Source organism: Erythranthe guttata, chromosome 1 (assembly GCF_056151865.1).
Source record: "Erythranthe guttata isolate IM_541 chromosome 1, IM_541, whole genome shotgun sequence".
In the NCBI taxonomy this organism is placed as follows: Eukaryota; Viridiplantae; Streptophyta; class Magnoliopsida; order Lamiales; family Phrymaceae; genus Erythranthe; species Erythranthe guttata.
In genome coordinates, this window is record NC_142533.1 from 2166908 (window position 1) to 2188573 (window position 21666).

Sequence of the window (21666 nt, forward strand, 5' to 3'; positions counted from 1 at the left end):
AAGACAACGTAAAATTAAAATTGACTTTAATCGAATTGTGATGAACGAACTACAACCATCAAAGAAACATCCAGAAGATCCACTTGGATGAGCCGGTAACTAAGTTGAATCAGAAAGTTGTTACGAGATGTTGAGGTGTTACTAGTATATATAAATGGTCTTTGAGATGATAGCTCATTTAGTTACCCATCGACATTCTGAAATTAGAGAGAGAGAGAATCAATAGTCGAGAGAGATTGAGAAGCGAAAGAGATAGATCAATAGATATATATTGATCAATCATTTGTAATCTATAATCTTCTGACTGTTTGTGTGATCAAATGACATATTCTTATAACGGCAAGTGGATGTAGATCAATCGATCGAACAACTATACATTGTGTGTTTTAGTGGCCGGGCTTGATATGTTGGTGTTATACCATTTGATTTCCACAAGCCCATCTAGTGATGACTCATAATGTATAATTGGGCTTAGCCGGTTTGTTTGATGCTACACCGGGTGATTGTTAACTGTTGATCTGCATACAATATAATCACATACAGTGGGAGGTTACTTCACCACATCAACGATTAATAATCAGCATCTCAAAGACCGGCTTAACCCTACCAAAATGATAAATAAATAACATAATTAAGAAACACACACAAAGGACGACAGCTGTCCCACTTGGTATATATATATGTATGTCTATAAATATATGGGTAAAAAGCATTTTACCCCCTGGACTTTGGGGTGTTTTGCACGGCGCCCCCCTAGCTTACAAAATTTGCACGTTTTTACCTGAACTCGTTAATTCGTTGCACGGTGCCCCCTAAACTCAATTTTCCGACAATTTGGACCGGAATGTTAAAACATGTGCTTTGCACGTGAGATTTTGAGGGGTAAATTCGTCCCTTCACTTGCATCTTTAATATAAAATACAAATAGATATTAAAAAAAAGAAAAAGAAAAAAGAAAAAAAGGAAAAAGAAGCTGTTATCCATTTGGCACAGGAAAAAGAAGCTGTCATCCTTTTTTTTTTGTTTTTTCTTTTTATTTTTTTTAATATCTATTTGTATTTTATATTAAATATGCAAGTGAATGGACGAATTTACCCCTCAAAATCTCACGTTCAAAGCACATGTTTTAAAATTCCGGTCCAAATTGCCGGAAAATTGAGTTTAGGGGGCACCGTGCAACGAATTAACGAGTTCAGGTAAAAACGTGCAAATTTTGTAAGCTGGGGGGACGCCGTGCAAAACACCCCAAAGTGCAGGGGGTAAAATGCTTTTTACCCTAAATATATTTAGGTACAACTTATAAGTAGCATGAGGGGTGCACTCACTTGTGCTCATTAATATTTTGGTCCTCAAATCCCACAAGCATATGCCATTAATTTATACTCTCTACTGTATTCAATATACTTTGCTTTTTTTCCTTTTAAACAGCTGTTGTTTAACTGTTTTTTTCTTTTTCCTTATCCAAAAATGTCATATAGAAGTATAGAACCCGACCCGGTTTTATTCTTGGCCCGTTTTCATTCTTGCGAACTTATAAGCTTAGTCAAACACACAGATTTAAGAGCTAATAAACTTTTCTAAAAAATTAAGATGAAGAGCTTTTCAAGAAAATTTCATCCCTAGTTTGATTTACAACTTATTAGATAAAAGTTTTTGGAAATTAAGAGATTCTTTTAACATTAATAATTCTATATAGTACTTTAAAAAATGCCTATTGTATAAAGATGCAAATTTCGATGGTGAACTACATGATGAAGGAAAGGATAGAAAAAATTTAGAAAGTGGATAGATGGCATCTTTGATGTAATTAAGATGTATAATTAACTTAACAAAAAATTATAAAGTAACTCGTCAATTAATTAATTAAGTGGCCCTTTAACACTAATTAATCCCTTTATTAACAATGATGGTGATTATATTTGCAGGACTAAAAGTTGTACCGACACAAAAGTGTGCTAACCAATTGGAAGATGCCCCCTTTTAGCATTAGCAATTTATATTTTCGTACCTCCATCAAAAAAACAACAAACAAATTAAAAAGACTCATATTTTCATTAAGTAATTGCATGTGTTTTTTCATAAAAATGACCAATCACATCAAGCTAATTAGTTAGCAAATGTTATTATACTATTTTAATGATTTTTCCAAGGTCAACTAACTTGATTTTTTGTACATAAATTTTTGTTTTTCTACTAATCGAGTTCGACTCAACGACCTTCTTAGCTTATCGAATGAAAATATCCGTTCAATTTCTAATAGACAATCATGAATTGAGTATCGAGTACTTATTACATAATTAAAATCATAATTAAAAAAAAAATCTTGATGAAGTAAATCCTTAGTACAATAACTCATCAACTATATTACACTGAGCAGCATTGCCCCTTCAAATACTAAATCTTTTTCAAGCAAGATTCAAATTTTACCAAAGTAAAATGAGTTAATGAATATAATGCAAGCTTATATATACATATACCTTTCCCCATAACGCTGTCTTGCTTTGCGTAATGTTTTCCCAGCTTAACGTTTCACAGTGTGCAAAGTATATTCTTCAAAAAAAATCATTTCTTTATTTAATCACTACTCATTAGTTCTTCTCCAATGGTGATTTTTTTTTTCTCCTTCAATCTTTTTGCTTTCTTCAATGGGTTGTCTCAATTTCTTGATTTTAAGATCTGGGCTCTAAAATTTTCCTCAAAATAATCAATTTTTTTATTTATTACTGTAATTAAAAAAAAAATGGCTCCAAGATTGAATTTTTTTGAGTGGTGGGGGAGAGAAACAGTAACACAACCCAAAGGAACACCAGTGGTAGTGAAAATGGAAGCAAACCCAAGTTTCTCCATCGTCGAAATCGACGGCCCAGATGCTGCATTCAAGCCGGTCCAGAAGAACCGGCTCAAGAACGCCAAGCAAGTGAGATGGATCCTTCTCCTCAAGGCCAACCGAGCCGCCGGCTCCCTGGCTCGGCTCGGAGCCGTTCTGTTCTCACTCCTCTCAGCCGTCAAGAACCGGCTCGTTCTAAGACGAGGGGTGGCGGTTGCAAGTGAGAAACTCGGGAAGGGCAAATTAATGCTGACAATCATTAAACTCCTCTTAATTACATCAGTTGCCACTCTGGTTTTCGAGGTGTTTGCTCACCTGAAAGGCTTGTTGTTGTTGTACGACGTCGTTCCGCAAACTTCGGAGGTACGAGGATTGTTTCAGTTGGTGTACGTTGTGTGGTTGGGTTTTCGGGGGCAGTACGTTGCCCCCTTTGTGGAATCTATTTCGGTGTTCTGTGTTGCCCTGTTCGTAATCCAGTCTTTGGATCGCTTGATTCTTTGCTTGGGTTGCTTGTACATCAAGATCAAGAAAATCAAACCCACGTTATTGAACGGTGATCCTTTGTGGACCCATGATACCGAAGCTGCACTGGATAATTACCCCATGGTTCTTGTCCAAATTCCCATGTGTAATGAAAGGGAGGTATGCCATTTTTTTTTCCCCTTTTCTTCCTGCCATTTTTTGGCACTTATCATTAAGGTTTATTGCAATTTGTACCCCTGTGTAATATCGAATTACTAAAAACTACCCCATGTTATTTTACTGGCAAAAGAAACCCCTACTATTCAATTATTTTTTTACCACACAACCCCCTAAACAGGGGTACTAATTGCTATTAAAAAAAAATATCGTAGGGGGTTTTTACCAATAAAATAACATGAGGTAGTTTTTTGGGCAAATTACGGCCAACCCCCTGAGGTATGGTCAAATTACGAAAAAAACTCATCTTGTTTGGGTAATTACATCAAACCCCTCCTTTTAAATATTTTTACATGAAATTTATGTAATTCGATTATTTACCGAACCAAATCGTATATTAAGTTCGGTAACGGTATGAAATGTTGACGTACCGAAATTTCGGTTAGGTTTCACTGATTTAACATCCCTAAATTTACCTCTGGAGGGGTATTTTTGTAAGATAAATACATAGTTGAGGGGGTGGCTGTAATTACCCAAACATGATGGGAGTTTTCGTAATTTGACCATAACTTAGAGGGTGACCGTAATTTGCCCTAGTTTTTTTAACAATTCGATATATTATATAATACATGGGTACTGAATGCAATAAACTCATTATTATTATGAGGTACGTCAGTTTTTCCCTTTTATTTTTTTGCCATTTTTCGACTTTGTAATGAACTTATTATGTTTTTTTCCTTTCTAAAAAGGTATATGAACTCTCTATATCTGCGGTATGTCAGCTTGATTGGCCGAAAGAGCGTTTATTAATTCAAATTCTCGACGATTCAAACGACGAGAGCATTCAATGGCTTATCCAATCAGAGGTCGCCAAGTGGAGTAAAAAAGGTATCAACATAATATACCGACACCGTCTCATTAGGACGGGATATAAAGCCGGAAACCTCAAATCCGCAATGAGTTGCGATTATGTAAAAAGTTACGAATTTGTCGCTATTTTCGACGCCGATTTTCAACCAACTCCCGATTTTCTCAAGCACACGGTCCCACATTTCAAGGTTATATATATAGACTTCTACTATATATACTAATAAAGTAGTAATAATTATTGATTTTTTTTTTCGTTTTATTTTTTTGGTGCAGGATAATCCGGATATAGGGTTGGTTCAGGCTCGGTGGGCGTTTGTGAATAAAGACGAAAACTTGTTAACTCGACTACAAAACATTAATTTATGCTTCCATTTCGAGGTGGAGCAGCAAGTGAACGGAACATTCTTGAATTTCTTCGGTTTTAATGGCACCGCCGGTGTGTGGAGGATCAAAGCTCTAGAAGATTCCGGAGGGTGGCTCGAACGGACAACTGTCGAAGATATGGATATTGCTGTCAGAGCGCATCTCAACGGTTGGAAGTTCATTTATTTAAATGATGTCAAGGTAGTTTTTTTTTTCAACTTACCAAAATTGAGTTCCCATATTGCAATAATGGGTTTAATTGATGCATTCTTCGTATAAATTTTGAATATTATCGACGAATTAGGTTCTATGTGAAGTTCCGGAGTCGTTCGAAGCTTATAGGAAGCAACAACATAGGTGGCATTCCGGTCCCATGCAGCTTTTTCGACTATGCCTTCCCGATGTAATAAATTCAAAGGTATTTTGTCATGCTCATCAATAAATTATGAGATGGAAATCGGACTAACTAGATCGGAATTTGCACTTTCGGAGAAATTCTATTTTTTTTTCCGGAAGTGAAAAACTAATTCCAACTGTAATCGAAAAAAGAAATCGAAAATTTCGAAATTGGAATAGGCAGAATTATTTAAAATACCTACTATAAGTGTAGGTTTCGGAAAAAAAAGTTGGATTATTCGGAAATTAAAATCGGACCAGAAATCAAAATCGGATATAAATTCTAATTCCAAACCAAAAATTGAAAAATTGGAATTTTAGGATTGTTCCAAAATCGGAAAATTTGGGATCGGAATCGACAGAAATCGGAAACTTCCGTTCCAATCTCCACCCTAATGAATAAAACATCACCGATGTCTATTGTAATTTTTTTTTTGCAGATATCGATATGGAAGAAAGCGAACTTGATATTCCTCTTCTTTCTACTACGAAAACTCATCCTCCCGTTTTACTCCTTCACACTATTCTGTATAGTTCTTCCATTAACAATGTTCATTCCGGAAATCGAGCTACCTATGTGGGTAATTTGCTACATCCCAGTTATAATGACATTCCTAAGCGTACTCCCGTCGCCTAAATCAATTCCATTTATCGCCCCTTATCTTCTATTCGAAAACACAATGTCCGTCACAAAATTCAATGCCATGATCTCCGGATTATTCCAGCTAGGCAGCTCTTACGAGTGGATCGTGACGAAAAAGGCCGGAAGGTCGTCGGAGTCCGATTCCGCCGACAGGGAAAATGACCTTTCTGACCCTGGGTCGAAGGAACAGGACAAGGGCGAAACGGTAATAATCAAGAAGTCGAACAAGATTTACAGGAAAGAGCTAGCGCTTGCATTCCTTTTGCTTACGGCTTCTGTGAGGAGCCTTTTGTCGGCGCATGGACTGCATTTCTACTTTCTGCTATTTCAAGGGCTCACTTTCGTACTCGTCGGACTTGATCTGATCGGAGAGCAAATAAGTTGATCGGTTATTTATATTTTTTTCACTCGAAAGTGAATATTATTTATCGAGACAATACGATTTTCCTTCTTACAAATACAGTTGCGAGATTTATTTATTTATTTTTACCTTCCCTCCGGTTTGGTAGATGTTTTAGACAGGATTTAACATTGAACATAGTTTGATCTTGAAACTTTTTTGTGTGTAATATATTTGTACATGGTTAATAATAATGATATTATCCATTAATCCCAAATTGGCTCCATAATTGTGCTCATACCCATAAAGAAGGTCCAAAAGAATGGTCCGTGGAGAAATTATTTTTGAATTATGATTTCTTCGATAAGCAAACCTTGTGTCAAGATAAGAAACCCCAATAGCATATTTGAATTTTTTTTAAATTTATTTATATTATTTTTTAGTTTTCCAATTTCTTTTTTACTTTAATAACAAATCGGATTTGCAAAATCCTAATCCTCTCGGATATAGCATCAGTAGAATACCATAAAAATAACTACGGTAATATGTTGTGACATGCATCCTAAAGCTTTCTAACATATCGTTAAGAAGTTGAAATTTTCGTGCTACATAGCATGCATACAAGAGAAACCATACTAGGCTAACCATGTGTGACAAGGTTGATCTAACGATTGTTAGTAAATAGATTCGAACTTGTGTCATTTGACACGTACTCACTTGCTTCACTCACGGGACTACATTTCATTTATTAAAACATGTGGAGTAGTCATGATTGTGCTTCCATTGTCTTGGACTATTAAACGCGACAAGCCCCTACCATTAGACTATTAAAGAATTCGTCAATTTTCAAAGTTGATCGACCATTGCACTAGATGTTGGATAATTTCAGAAGAAAATACCCTTATGATTGTGTATAAAAAGTGTTAATTTTCTTTCTCTCTTTTGTATTCAATTCACTCTCAATTTTTTTCATGTTTCTTCCTTAATTTTATTTTTCACAACCTAAAAATTTCATCTAATATTATATTTCTAGAAAAAAAAAAATATTCTAAAAATTATTTATAATTCTTTTAAATAAAATTTACAATTATGGGTGCAATTGGTATTGAACACTTCTTTTTAAATTTCAATGGGTGCTTCATTGGTCAATTACATAAACAAAAGATAAGTACTAGGCACTTTCTATTGTCAGCAACACATCATATTAGATTTTAAAAAATAAATAAAAAGTATTACGAGATGGAATCTAAAACGGCAAAGTCCTCAAGAATCTGACACTTTTTTTTAAACTTTTGACGCCACTGCATAATTAAAGTCTTCTCTCTCTTCTTCCTCTATTCTAGAGAGAGAGAGAGAGAGAGAAGAGATGGAAAACTCCGGCGGTCGAGTTTTTGATGTAATAGTAATCGGAGCAGGGGTGATGGGCAGCTCCACCGCCTACCAAACCTCGAAGCGCGGCCTCAAGACCCTCCTCCTCGAGCAGTTCGACTTCCTCCACCACCGCGGCTCCTCCCACGGCGAGTCCAGAACCACACGCGCCACCTACCCGGAGGACTACTACTCCCACATGGTGGTGGAGTCCACGCGCCTCTGGGAAGAGGCGGAGGCCGAAATCGGGTACAGGGTCTACTTCAAGACAACCCAATTCGACATGGGCCCATCCGACAACAAATCCCTGCTCGCCGTCGTGGACAGCTGCCGGAAGAACTCGATTCCGGTTCGGGTCCTCGACCCGGCCCGGGTTATTGAGGAGTTCTCCGGGCTGTTCCGGATCCCGGAGGACTGGATTGGAGTTGTCACACAGGAGGGCGGCGTTATCAAGCCGACGAAAGCCGTGTCGATGTTTCAGGCACTCGCCCTCCGAAACGGCGCCGTATTGCGAGACAACAGTCGAGTGACGAGTGTTTACAAGGACGGAGAAACCGACGAAATCGTCGTGCTCGCCGGAGAAGGCGGACGATTCCGGGGGAGGAAATGCGTAATCACGGCGGGGCCGTGGACGAAGAAGCTGGTTGAGAGTGTGAGGGGGTTAGTCCTCCCCATTCAGCCATTGGAGACCACGGTTCACTACTGGAAGATCAAGGAAGGGCACGAAGGTAAATTCACAATCGAGGGAGGGTTTCCGACGTTCGCGAGCTACGGGGAGCCGTACATATACGGGACGCCGTCGATGGAGTTCCCCGGGCTGATTAAGATCCCGGTCCACGCCGGACGAGCGTGCGAGCCGGAGGACCGGACGTGGGCGGCGGCGCCGGCGATGGTGGAGGCGCTGCGGGGGTGGATCGAGGGGCGATTTGGGGGGCTGGTCGACGGCGACCGGCCGGTGATGACGCAGTCGTGCATGTACTCGATGACGCCGGACGAGGATTTCGTGATTGATTTCCTCGGCGGGGAGTTTGGGGAGGACGCGGTGGTCTGCGGCGGATTTTCGGGGCATGGATTTAAGATGTCGCCGGTGGTGGGGAAAATTGCGGCGGAGCTTGTGGCGAGTGGGAGAGCGGAGGGCGTGGACCTCACGCACTTTAGGGTTGGCAGATTTGAAGGGGATTGTAAAGGAAATGTAAAAGATTTCGATGATCAAGTGAAGGCCCACTGAAAACGTGATTTATTTAATTATTTATCCGGAGCTTGTGTGTTTGTTTGTGCTTCTAAATTCCAAGAAAATTGGGGAATATTCTTCGTGTTTTATTTTATTTTATTTCATTTTATTTTATGTCTTCTCTCACATCAGCGTGTCCAGTTGTCTATCACAATCAATTCATCTTTTTTTTTGGTCTATATATTGCTACATTGGGGTAAAATACACGCGAGTAGACACCAACACGCACACACCCATATTAGTGTGTGTGGATAAACAGTAAAAATTCATTTAGAAATAAATTTTTTTCTATGAGATATTGGTGATCAATTTGATTTGCAAGTCTCGTATATGTTAACAATAAACACATAAACGCACCCACATTGGTGTGTGTGTCGACAATAAAATACACCCAATATGACCTACACCGAGTGTAGCATAAAAATAACCCACAATTCTATGACCACATGTTTCTCATTTCCCATCCTTATCCTTGACAGCCTTAAACAATTTATTTCATGTCACACTCAGATAAATTTTAGTGTGTATTGTTTAACTGTCACATTCATTTGTTAAAAAAATGTAAATCCCATTCATAAAATATAAAATATAAAATATATATATATATATATATATATATATATATATATATATATATATATATATATATATATATATATATATATATATATATATTAAAAATAAAAAAAAAAATAAAAAAAAAAAAGCTCTAGTATTTCTGAGCTTGAGTGGTATGGCTGATAACATATACCTAGAATTCAAAGGTGTGTATTTTTGCATCTCTTACCACAAACAAAAACAGCTAAAGAAAGATCTTCTAATAGACTACAATCTCCTATAACTCTTCACTATGTAATGCTTTTCTCTTATTGGACAATAACACCAAGCCATCTGTGATTTGTTACGATAAAAAGAGGAAATCGCAGTTTCTTGGTTCACAAAATAATAAATGAATGAACCATCTACATGATGAACTCGACGATTATACAAAACGAAAGCTTATAAACTTATCTCAGGTACATGCGAAGCTGTGAAGTCATCTCTAGACTGCATCAAATAACCTGCTCGGTAGAAGAAAAAAAAACTAAAATTCAGCACAGATGTCTCCCAATTATAATTATAGCTTTTAAGTTATTTTTGTCCTCTGGAATTCCATATATATAGTGTCCTTAATAATAAACTAGCACTGACCAGTTCAGATTTCTCAGACTACGAAAATTGCAAGCATGGCATGCAACACAGCCCAATAGATGATGACACCAAGTCGTAAAGCAGGTTGTCGCATTAGTGCCCGGTCACAGGACACCCTGAGAAAAAATCGATAATAGTTATAAGTGAACATCGTAATTTGAAAACAAAATTCAAAGAGCATAAATTAATATGGAGACTTACCACAAACCATCAACCATGTCTGACACGGGCCTTGTAAACCGTGGCACAATTTTTGATGTAGTGAGTGACTTAAAACCATGAGCTGAGTTGAAAAGGGAGAAACAGAAACAAGGAATAGGGTTAGTAAGTTGCTTTTAATAGGACCCATGAATTACGCTATTCCCACATTTTTTTTTTCTTTTGATTTTTTTCCCGCTTCTATCAGTAAGGACCAAAATCAAAATACCTTTGTCATCGTCATCCTCCAATCTGTCACTACTATGATCCACATCTATTGCAATCGCAACTTGATCGTTGTTTGTTTTCCGCAAACTGCGAACTTGTGGTGCAACGTTGCCAGGCGGGGCCCATGTATTTGTCTGTGTCATTACATAGTAGAAATCAGTGCTAAATGGAAAGTATGTCAAGAGGAATATAGAAACCGAGTAAGATAGCAAGTGTAAGAGAGAAGTTCGACAAACATAAAGCACCAAAGTATTAAGCAACATACCATTTGCTCGACCTCCACAATCTCTGACGTGGATTTTGCAGATTCTCCAGCACCTTGAAGAATGAGAAGTTGAGATTCCTTCTCACGCAAAGAATTCTTAAGATACTGTTCCTTTTTAGCCAATTCTTCCACTTTACTTCTCTCTTCTTGCAATAGCATATCACTGTTCTGTGTCACCACTCGGAGATTCTCGAATTCATGTATCAAACCCAAAATCCTCTTCTGTAATACTATTTTATATTCATCAACCACGTCATTTTTTGAATCATCAGAAGCTAAATCATGCAGCTGTACCCGAGATATCAAAGAATCTAACCAAGAGATCAAGTCAAGAAGTTCATCCGAACTCCTTTTCTTACTCATCTGGGTAGCTGCTAGTGCATCATTTGTGCAACGAGTAACCTCTTGTCTAAGGAAAGAGATTTCTCCATCTCTCTCCTGCAGCTGGGACTGAAGCTTCTCAACCTCAGATAGTAGACTTTCGGAGAAATAATGAAGTTCGTCAAACTTGCTCACAGTAATCGAAAGCTTCTTCAAAGCCTTGGCACGAGAAACTTCAATGTTCTCCAAGTCTTTATTCTTTTGTTGCAACTCGTTTTCCAGCCCCTCAATCTTTTTAGTCAGCTGTTCCATTTCAGACTCCTCTTCGTCAAGGGCTTGCATTAGTGCCTCAGTTTCTGCAAGAAAATAATGTAATAAAATCAGAACTGCATCTTTCACAAGGACAAGCAAAAATAAATAAACCAGCTGACCTTGTACTTTTGAAGCCAGTGCATCCGTCAGTGAGTTAACTTTCTGCTGCAAATCAGTGGAGTTGGTTTGTTGATCCTGTAGTTCTTTCATTTCCTGTTCCAATACCTTACGCTCGTCTGCCATTGCATCCAATTGTCTCTGTGAATCACGTAGTTGCACCTTAGCTTGCTGAAGATCATGCAAATAACTCTTTGCATTATTTTCAGCTTCCTTTATCTGATTAACAAGCTCCATGCAAACCCGTTCTCTTTGGATGTCCTTCTCGTGAACCTCTTTCTGTAGATTCATTATGGTACTCTTCATATCCCTCTGACCAACTTCCATCACTTCACTTTGCATGCTAATGAAATCCCTCACGACCAATAATAGTTTGTCGCTCATGCTTCTGATGCCTTCCTCATTGAAAACGCGAGTATCAGTGAAAGCATTTCTTCCTTTCGTATGAGTTTCTACTTTTAAGTTCCTTTCGGGAGCTCTAGATGCCAATGCATTTCCATCCACACGGGATTTCCAATTTTCGATTTCTGAAATTGCACTCGTGCATGCTTCATATAGCAACGAAATGTTTTCTTGCAAAATATGTAATTCTGACTCTTTCTCTTTCTCAATCATTTCAAACTTCTTGACATCTCTCTTCATAGATTCATACAGCTCTTTCTGAGAAGTATTTTCTCTATGAACATTCATCACTACTTCAGATAACCGGGAAGTTTCTTCTCTTAACAAATTTGAATGGTTGTAAAGTCGCTCCCTGAGAGAACCAATTTCAGTCGTAAAAACCTGCAGGTGAAAATAAACATTATTGCTCTGGCATCTTGCGCGATGGGAAAGAATGTCTACAAAGACCAGAATCCATGTGAGTCAAGTAACTCATAGGCGTCAGACACGAAACACTTACCAAAAACATGAGGGATTTTTTAATATTGGATGTATAAAAGTACATTTTTGTAAGAAATGGGCAACAGGAAGAATTATACTTACAAATATATATAGAATACAAAATGTAACACCAGTAACAACTTTACCTTGGTTTCTGATTTTCTTGACATGACCCCGCGAGGTAAGCTACCAGAAGGTGGAGCAATGACACCAGGAGTACCACCTGATTCGAAACATGATTTTATCATATCCTTCATATTGTGCAACACATCCAAATCTTTAGAAAGAACATCACCGAGTTCTCTTTCAATAGCAGAAAGGTCCTCTCTCGTATCATCCACACCAGATTTTAACAACATAATTTCAGAAAACAGCCTGTCCTTTTCCTCTGAGTGTAAGTTTGATAGCTTTTCAATATGTTTAAAAGCTTCATATTTCGCATTTTCAGCTAACTCCTTTTCCATGGAAAGCTCTGAAATTTGATTAACAGCATTTGTCAGCTCCTCTTGAAGGCCATCGTTTCTTTCTTGAACTTCATTCAACTCTGCAAGCAATAGTTCAGCTGCTCTTTTTGATTTTCTTGATTCTTGTTCAAGGGAGTCCAATCCAGTGCGTTGATCATGTAAATACTTGCCTATTTCCTTTAGCTTATCCGATGGATTTTCAGAAGTAAACTCAAAGCCAACGTCGATTTCATCCAAAACATCCAAAATACTGCTCCAGCTACCCTCCTTTTCCTGCAAATAGCGTTCTGTTTCTGCCAGGCGATCCCGGAGATAAGTATTTTCAGACTCCGTAACTTGTAGTCTTTCTTGGGTAGTTAACAAATTCTTCAACCGTTCTTCATACTCCATAGCGGTATGCTTGGTCTCAGATTTAAGCCTCTCGACCTCAGCATTTAGCTCCTCAATCACTTGCTTCATGCCATCTCGCTGTTGCACCAAAGACTTCCCTTTCCTAACAGCAACATTTAACTTCTCTCTCAAAGAAGCTGTTTTATGCTCCTCCTGAAGAAGTAGATCTTGCAATTCTTTCTTTTTTATTTCCAGTTCTTCGACTTCCCGGAGTAAAGATTGACTGTTCAGCATGTATCTGTCTCTCTCCTCCTTCAAGCACATTAGTTCACCCATAGAATCTTCCAACTTTTTGCTCAGAGTCACTACACCCTGCTCCTCAGAGTCCCTTGAAGTATTGGACAGCTCTTCTCTTTCAGTGACATGCACATCAGTAGGATCGATGTTAACAGGCTTCACTGAGAAAAGTGTCTTATACTTCTCTACGAGTTCCCTCAGCATCTCTTCAAAATGTTCAATACCTTCCTGACCAAGTACAACATCATCTGTACTAGAATCCTGAAGAGCATCGCTAACCAAATCCTGAAGCCTTCGAACTGCATTCTCAGTATGATGAATATCTTCTTCAATTCGAAGCTTCTGTTCTTGCAACATCCTTACTTCATCTTTAAGATTCTCATTTGCAGTAATGAAATCCTCCATATTTTTTAAGTTCTCGTCAGTATCACGACTCAGTATCTCCAAGTTCTTTGATAGGACGTCTTTCTCTACACAAGCTTGCTGGAAGGCTGTCTCAAACTCAGATGTTCTTCTTTGTGAATCTTCCACATCAGCAGTTAAAGATCCACAAAGCTTCTCCAAGTTATCAATCTTCTGCTGGAGAGAATAACAATGGTTCTGAGCCTCCGATAATGCACCTAACAACCATTGAATTTTATCTTCAGGCTCCATTGATCGCAGTTGAGAAGGCATATCTAGTCTATCCAGAATTTCTTCCCACCGCTGCACAAGATTGTTTCTTTCCGTTAATGACTGCTCAAGCATCTCATTTTGTTCGGCCAACCCATAAAATTTGCTTTGCAATTCCTCATATTTCCACCTTAAGTCATCACTAGGGTTTGGCTCCATCTCTTCTTTCACGCCATCAGCACCAACAAATCCAGCATCAGAATATGAACCTCCTCCAATTGAGCTTCTCCGGTCCCAGTCACCAAGCGGCAAGGAGTTACCGCAAACTGATTTCGCTAACCAATCTATCTTTTCGATTATATCTCTGGAATGGAAATGCTCCGGCAGCTCTAAATCTTCTAGAATCTCCTCTATTCTCTGAAGGACAGAATCTTTCAGAAGAAATGATTCTCTCAGTGCAGTAGCGGAGTTGCGAATGTACGAGAGCTCAGATTCTAGGGCTTCCATGCGCTCACCTGCCTCAGAGTAGACTTTTAGTTTTGTTTCAAGTTCATGAATCCTATCATCTTTAGAGAGTAATTCCTGCGTGTATCTCTCCAGTTCTTTTGACGTCTCAGCTAAGGATAGCTTGAGACTTTCGCGCTGCGAAATCAGACCTTTCCCTTTTGTAACAGCAATACTTAGCTTCTCTCTAAGAGATGACACTCGGTGCTCTGACTGTTCAAGTGCAACAACTTTCTCTTCTACTTCAGAATTAAGAGCAATAACAGCCTCCTCAGCAGTCTTCAAACTCTTCTTGGAAACAAGATTTTCATTTTCAGTTTGAACAAGAAGAATGTTCAAGTGTTCCACTTGTCCCCGCAAATCACTTAACTGCATTTCCAATGATCTGGATAAACTTAAGTCCTGATCAGCGTCTTTGTATTTCTGAACAAGAAAATGGATCAGAGACTCCAAGCGCGAAGCAGGTTCATTTGCATCCGTCTCTATCCCCTCCAGCCTCACTGATTGCTCAATCTCTTCAACCAACTTCATTATAGTATCTGATTTAAGACATTGCTTCTCCAGTTTATCAGTCTCTCTTGCTCTGTTCATCAAGTCTGAGCTGAGTTGTTTATTTTCAGACACGAGCTGAGATCTCTCACCAAAAAGTTTTTCTAATTGGTCTAAGACGGTGTTGAATATATCAGGCTGTAAAAGATCCAGGACTTCACCATCCACCACAACATTTCTTGTCTCATCTGGGTAGTACCCTAATGTTCTGCTCAAAAGTTCACTGAGTTCATTGTACAGTCTATGCAATGTATTTAAAGCAATAATATTTTTATCTGAAATTTCTTGACGGTCTCTCTGAGCAGCTTCAAGTTGTCCATGCAGATCTTTAATCACTTTGTCGGCACCACTAACAGAAGCAGCAACTCGGCCAACAATATCGAGGTTGCTAGCTTCACCAGCCGAAGAGCTGAGATTGAATGTCTTGACGGTAGAATCTAGCACACCAATTGTCTGAAGAACCTGATCAGACATGGACTTCCATTCTTCTTCAAGAATTGATTCCCTATCAGCCACTTCTGCCTGGAGAGTTTGCACTTGATTGGATATAGAAGCAAACATCTCAACTGAATCTTTACAAGTTCCATCCAACTGGCTCTGCAGCTCATTAATTTTGGCTTGAAAGTCATTCAGCTTCTCTCTAAGTTGACTACTCTCGGACTTCAGAACCACTTCTTGCTTCTGCAGGACATCACAAAAAATGAGCAGCTCTCCCTCTTTTGCAACAGCATGACAGGCATGCTCTTTCATAGCCTCGTATAGAACCATAAGCTCTATATTTGCTTCTTCCACTTGTTCAGTGTGCTCTCTCAACGAATCATACTGGCTCCTGGCTGTCCCAGCAGCATCAGAAAGTAGTTTACTCTGCATTACTTTACAGAATTCACTGGCATTCTGAGCATCATCTACCAATGCTTTGAGGCGGACTCTCAGGTTTTCGGCCACCATTTTGGTCTTCGTGTATGGATCTTCAGCTGTTTGGTTTTCGGATGAAGGGGCTTGTTCTGGATCTTGGTCATCGGCATGACCTTTTGACTCAAAAGATTGAATCAATCTAGACACTCCAGGTGCAACTTTATTAGTTGGCTTAATCAAGGAAGTCGAGTAGCAATGCATACTGTCAATTTCCTTCTCAAGTTTCTGCAATACTATTACAGCATCCTCCAAGTTCCTTTGTAATGCTACAAATCCAGAGGCATCATCATAAACATCCAATTTCAGCTGTTGCAGAGATGACGAGTCAAAATTAGGCTTCTGTAATGTACCAATGTCCCTTTCAATTTCCTCGTGCTGAGATGAGTGCTCCTTTTGATGAAATTCTTTTATTTGAAGCTTGTGAAACTCTAAATCAGAAACGAGTTTTTCATTTTCTTCATTGAGTTGATTATTGCCAAATGTTGCTTCTTTAAGGTCATCCACGGCCTTACTGCATTCTGCTTGCAAACCAGCTACTAGACCTTTCATCTCCACCAACTCATGAGATTGCTTTTCGTACTCACTGAAAATGCTCATCTTCTCTTCTTCAAACTTGATTTTCTGCTCTGTTATGATCGCGAGACGACCATTTAAGTCGGAGATCTCTGTTTGAAGAGTGACAACCAAATCTTTGCAGTCCATAAACTCTTTTGACATTTGTTCAATCTGATGGACCGCTAATGTTTTTTCCTCTTCAATCTTCTTTCTCTCTTTTGATAAAGATGTCAAGACCTCATTTAAATTTTTGTTTTCCACTTCAAGAGCTTCTACTGTACTCTTATACACTACCAAGTCCACAAGCAATACACTGTTCTCACGAAGCATAGAATCCTTTTCCTCCTCGAGTCGTACCCTGTCATCTCTGAGTAAAGTTTGCAGCGACTCTAAATAAGCTTCGGACTGAGCTAATTCTCCTACCAATTTCTCATTCTCGAGCAAAATAGTTCCATTCTCTTCTGAAAGTTTCTTTTTCTCTTCAGCCATCAGTTTATAACTCCCATTTAATTGTTCATTTTCAGCCTGCAAGGCCTCCACCAAATTCCTGCAGTCAACTAGCTCTGAAGATAGGCTTGACATCCCCCCTTGCGCCATTTCTAGCTTATTTTGCAATTCATTTACTTTAGCAGCAAAATCTTCAATCTCAGCTTTTGAGTAGTCAAGCTGCTTTTGGAGCTCTTCTCTATCTGAAGCAACCTCCTGAAGTTCATACCTACACTGCACAATTTCTTCAGCAGATAGTTCATTTTTCTGTTGCGCTTCAATGAGTGAAGTGTTGACTGCACACATTTCATCGATCAAGGTTTGATGTTCAGAAAGATGTAACTGAAATGCGTCCTTTGAAACACTTGTAACATATAAGTGCTCGTTGAGCCTTTCAAAAGCATCATGAACAGCAGATTCATTGACTTTCACCTCGCCCATATCCTTAAATTTCTCAAATGATGATTCTCTTGATATGGACAGGAACCTGATTTCATCTTCATCAAGTACTCGTAAAATTTCTGCAAGCTGGGAAAGCTTGATCACACTTCCATCTAATACCGATGACAAATCCACTGGTCTACTCGCTAAAGATTTTTCACTTTCATTAGTTTTAGACTCCGAAAATCTTTCTGCATCAACCAAACCAGAGCTTGCCTGACTGTCTTCGATATGGATTATACCATCACCACCTGATATATGAAGCACTTCTTTTTTCTCATCATCTGACGAACCAGACAATATAACTTCTCTCTGCTGAGCTACTTCGGCATCATTACCACCATCACCAGTTAATGAAGCATTGTCAGTTTTGCTGAGTTGTGTGGCAACATGGGTTTCCTCATCTGCCCGAGTATTCCCTGAATCAGCTATCTCATTGTCTCCAGCTTTCTCACTGAGATCCTTTGAAGAAAGATTACCATCCCCTTCAAGCTGCGTCACCATACCCTCATAGATTTGATTCCCACAAGAATTGCTAACTTCCTGCATTGCCCCTACCACAAAAGTTACACCCACTTTAAACTCAAGCTACCACAAAACAAATAAAAAAACATAGATACGTAAGTAAGTTGTAAATAAAGTGTCAAGAGTGAAGGCACAAACCTATATCAGTTACCTGCTCTTCCAGATGCTGCCTATCCAGTATGGATGAACCATCAATCGGCAAAGATATAACGGGATCTGCAGAATTCTCTTCAAGAATAATTGGATCTGAGGCACCTGGCACGTTATCTTTTCCATCCTCATGTACCAAATCTTTCTGTAGGGGCCCAATATCAACATCGTGTCCATCATAAGCACTTTGCTCCAACCTAGTATCATCCACTCCAGAACCCTCTATTGGAGATTCTGCAGCCCTCGAAAGGGATGCGATTTCAAGAACACCTGGCTTTGCTGAAAGTTCATCAGTGGCCGCAGCAGTATCACTTGCCAATGAATCCACTCTAGAACTTGATTCTGATAAAGGAATAGTAAGTGCTGAGCTTTCTCCATCTTCAGCATGCTGCTGTGTTACCGCTGCTTCAGTTGCAGCGGTAGCTGTTGTATCGAGGCCTGGTTTACCAGCTTTACCCGAAGATTTACTAGTATTCCCTTTATTATCCTTCTTCTGCCTAAACTGTTGAAGCTGACAAAAGATTAAAGAAGTTAAAATTGAAGTATAAGAAATCAAATTCCCATATGATAATAATAACTCAGCTTATTTCTACTTCGACGTAAATATCCATATTTAGTCGAGCAATTAAAATCCCTAGCACAGTTTATACAAATTAGAAGTTTATCATTCGAAATAGGGTCTCGACACAATCAGTCCAAATGCGACTCTACATATGAGATATTAAGTCGTCATTAATAAATGGAGGCAGTGCTCTTCAAATCGTCAATAACTATTATGTTTATCACTAACTGGTTTTCACTTTTATATAAGGAGAATGCACTTAAGATTTCTGTGGAACAAAATTCGCCTAGTTAGTTTCCGGAAATGTGAATCAGTGACAATGCTACGAACTACCAAACTTTTCAACAGAAAGTAAACAAGGCCACATTTATTCAATACTTGCCCATCCAGAACCTTCTCAAAACATGTCTGAGGTCCTTATAATTATAAATATGATTAAAAATTGAAAACACATCTTTCACAAATACCCGTTTGTACGAGCAAATAATTCTTACAGTTTCGAGCTACCGTCTAATATAAAAATTAACAGTAACAGCATGTATAACGAATCATATGTTGCAGAAACACAGTGAAAAAATTTGCAGCCACGATAAAAGGAAAAAAAACACAGTAACCCCAGCATAAACCAAACTACAATATAGTCTATAAGATACAGTTTAATTTGTGCAATAATCACATACGAGCTAGGTTTACATTTATCTACAAAACACTAATAAATCACAATAAAACTCAAAAAAAAATTGCTGCCGGAAAAAAAAAAATTAGAGGAAGAAACAAGTTACCTTTTCCTTGCCGGCGGCGAGCAGATCGGTGCGGTTCTTATTTTTTCCCATCCAATCCAGTTCAATTCGCTCTCAATAATTATCTATAACCATTAGATTAAATAGATCGCCGCTCATAAAATTCTACAAAGAGGAAAAAAACCAGGTCTCAGTGTAATCCAATTCAATATGAAACAGAATAAAAAAAATTAATAAATAAATGAAGAAATTGACAGAATTCATACCCGAAACGGTTCGATTGGTAAAGGTGGAGTGGAGTAGAATTACAAACGCAGTTCTCTTAGATCTGAAGCAATGCTTTTTTTATTTTATTTTTTGATTTAATATGAAACGGGGGTTTATAAATTATATTAATGAAATTTGACAAATTGATCTATGAATTTCAAAATCAAAATAGCTCTATATTTAATTATTTATTGTCAAATATATATAATTTAAAAATATATATATATATATATTATTTTAAAGAAATAAATTTCCTTAGGAGAGGTGATTAATATCCTGAATTAATAAGTAAATAAACTATAATGTCTGAGAATATGACTGGAAAAATAGTAATTTTATATGAAACATAAGGTAGTTTTTTTGAATAAATATTTTCAAACAATAGTGAAATATCTTGAGCAAAAAAAGACATAATTGAATTAGTTTTGATATTATCATTCAAAGGAAATTATCGATATTACTATTCAAAAGAAATTAGTTTTGAAAAGAATTTAGTTTGGCAATTGCATCAAACTATTCCAAATTCATAACAAGTTAAAAAAAATCTTTTTTATTTCTTGAATGTCATTTTTTCCTCTTTTTCAATATTTTGATATATTTAAAATAAATAACTATATTATCATCTCTAATGTTCTCATATCAAAACTTCATAGGTAACATATTAAGTGGACAATGAGACATTTACAATATAATTGGTATGAATGAATGGAATAAGTTGAGGAATGGAATATAATATAGTAGGAATGAAATATTAGGCCATTCCCATATTTGGTATGTACAACAGTACTAGTAATGAAGAAGGGGAATGAAATAATTTTAAATTTAATACCTGAATTTTTAAATTTAATTTTATATTTCGTTTCCATATATTTATATAATATGGTAGGAATCGATATTTTTAACTACAATATTCAAAAATATATATATAATTTCGCTCCTTAAACTATCCTAAGATCAATAAATAAGTTATATTTTTTCTTTGGATTTTTTAAAATAAAAATAAAAATAATTGAAAATAAATATAATTTCGCTCCTTAAAACTATGCTAAGATCAATAAATAAGTTATATTTTCATTATATTTTAGATTTTTTCTTTGGATTTTTGAAAATAAAAATAAAAATAATTATAATGATGTGTCGGGTTTGAGTATTAAATTAAGTCTTTGTTGCTTGGATGTATCAAAATTTATAAAAATAAGTGTATATTTATTCATTGTTTGAAGGTTAGGAATAGTAATATGAGGGAAGGAATGGGTTATTCCATTATTATTGGGAATAGGCATTCTCATTAGAATGGCTAATCCCAATGCAGAAGCATAGCAAACATGTGTTATGAAATGAGCTTGGGAATGCTCATTCCATTCCTTTTACTCGTTCCTCTACACTAATCATGTCCTTAACATCAAAATTTTTAGGTTTTTCGTTGATTTCTCTTCAAAAATTGGATATGAAAAAAGCCAGAATAGCTGATTACATTGATTTAATTGTTGACAGGTGTACATCAGTGTTGGTCCAAATATAAACAATCGTCCACTATTTGTTGCAGTATATCGCCACAAGGATTCATTCACAAAGTTCTATCTTGAGGAGCTTTCCAAGATTTTTCCTCCCGATGTTAGTATCGCCTGGTTCTATTTTGAAAGAGAATCTGGCTTGCACCAAACTCTTACTGTGATTCCGACTTGCAAATCGAGCTATAAGCTATATATTAGGTTTTTTTTTTCTTTTTCTTTTAATACCTAGATTTTCTGTTTCAATTAATTTTAATTTATCCTATGTTAATTCATGTGAAAAATACTCATTTTGGATTCATATCTTCTTGTTATTTAGGTGAAGAATCACCCAAATTTGGATGTTTTACTGTCGGACATTTGCATATCAACTTATGTTGCTCCGTATTATATATACCTCGATATAATTTTGAAACTATAGATTCACTAGGGAAAAACAAAGATTTCGGTCTTGTCCATGACATCTTCGCTGCTAATAATTCAGTATGTTAAACAACTTTCATATAAATTTAGCAACAGTCAAAATAAATTAACATGACAAATCTGCACATGTAATGTGCATAGGGT

The 21666-nt window shown here is 37.4% G+C and overlaps 3 protein-coding genes across 6 annotated transcripts; 2 read left to right on the forward strand and 1 right to left on the reverse strand.

Moving 5' to 3' along the window:
• The first annotated feature begins 2371 nt into the window (after window positions 1-2371).
• CSLC5 (Cellulose-synthase-like C5) lies at window positions 2372-6355 on the forward strand. The gene is made up of 5 exons (XM_013000577.2): window positions 2372-3469; window positions 4216-4524; window positions 4610-4900; window positions 5004-5117; window positions 5536-6355. The coding sequence occupies exons 1-5, from the start codon at window positions 2741-2743 to the stop codon at window positions 6121-6123; spliced, it is 2031 nt and encodes a 676-aa protein (XP_012856031.2). The 5' UTR covers window positions 2372-2740; the 3' UTR covers window positions 6124-6355.
• Window positions 6356-7185: 830 nt separating this feature from the next.
• LOC105975363 (FAD-dependent oxidoreductase family protein) lies at window positions 7186-8803 on the forward strand. Its single transcript, XM_013000557.2, has one exon. The coding sequence runs from the start codon at window positions 7445-7447 to the stop codon at window positions 8672-8674; it is 1230 nt and encodes a 409-aa protein (XP_012856011.2). The 5' UTR covers window positions 7186-7444; the 3' UTR covers window positions 8675-8803.
• Window positions 8804-9370: 567 nt separating this feature from the next.
• On the reverse strand, window positions 9371-19896 carry LOC105975195 (nucleoporin). 4 transcript variants are annotated; one of them, XM_088816295.1, is made up of 10 exons: window positions 19588-19896; window positions 19364-19486; window positions 18021-18530; window positions 12338-17887; window positions 11312-12092; window positions 10560-11236; window positions 10296-10428; window positions 10070-10151; window positions 9869-9984; window positions 9371-9738 (listed from the first exon to the last, which is right to left on the reverse strand). In XM_088816295.1, exons 2-9 carry the CDS (start codon window positions 19412-19414, stop codon window positions 9882-9884), a joined length of 7887 nt encoding a protein of 2628 aa, XP_088672421.1. In that variant the 5' UTR covers window positions 19415-19486; window positions 19588-19896; the 3' UTR covers window positions 9371-9738; window positions 9869-9881. The 4 variants fall into 4 exon arrangements, with proteins under 4 accessions (XP_088672421.1, XP_088672425.1, XP_088672415.1 ...); XM_088816299.1 differs by having other exon boundaries at window positions 12338-17898; XM_088816289.1 differs by having other exon boundaries at window positions 12338-17898; window positions 18008-18530; window positions 19588-19784.
• Window positions 19897-21666: the final 1770 nt, after the last annotated feature.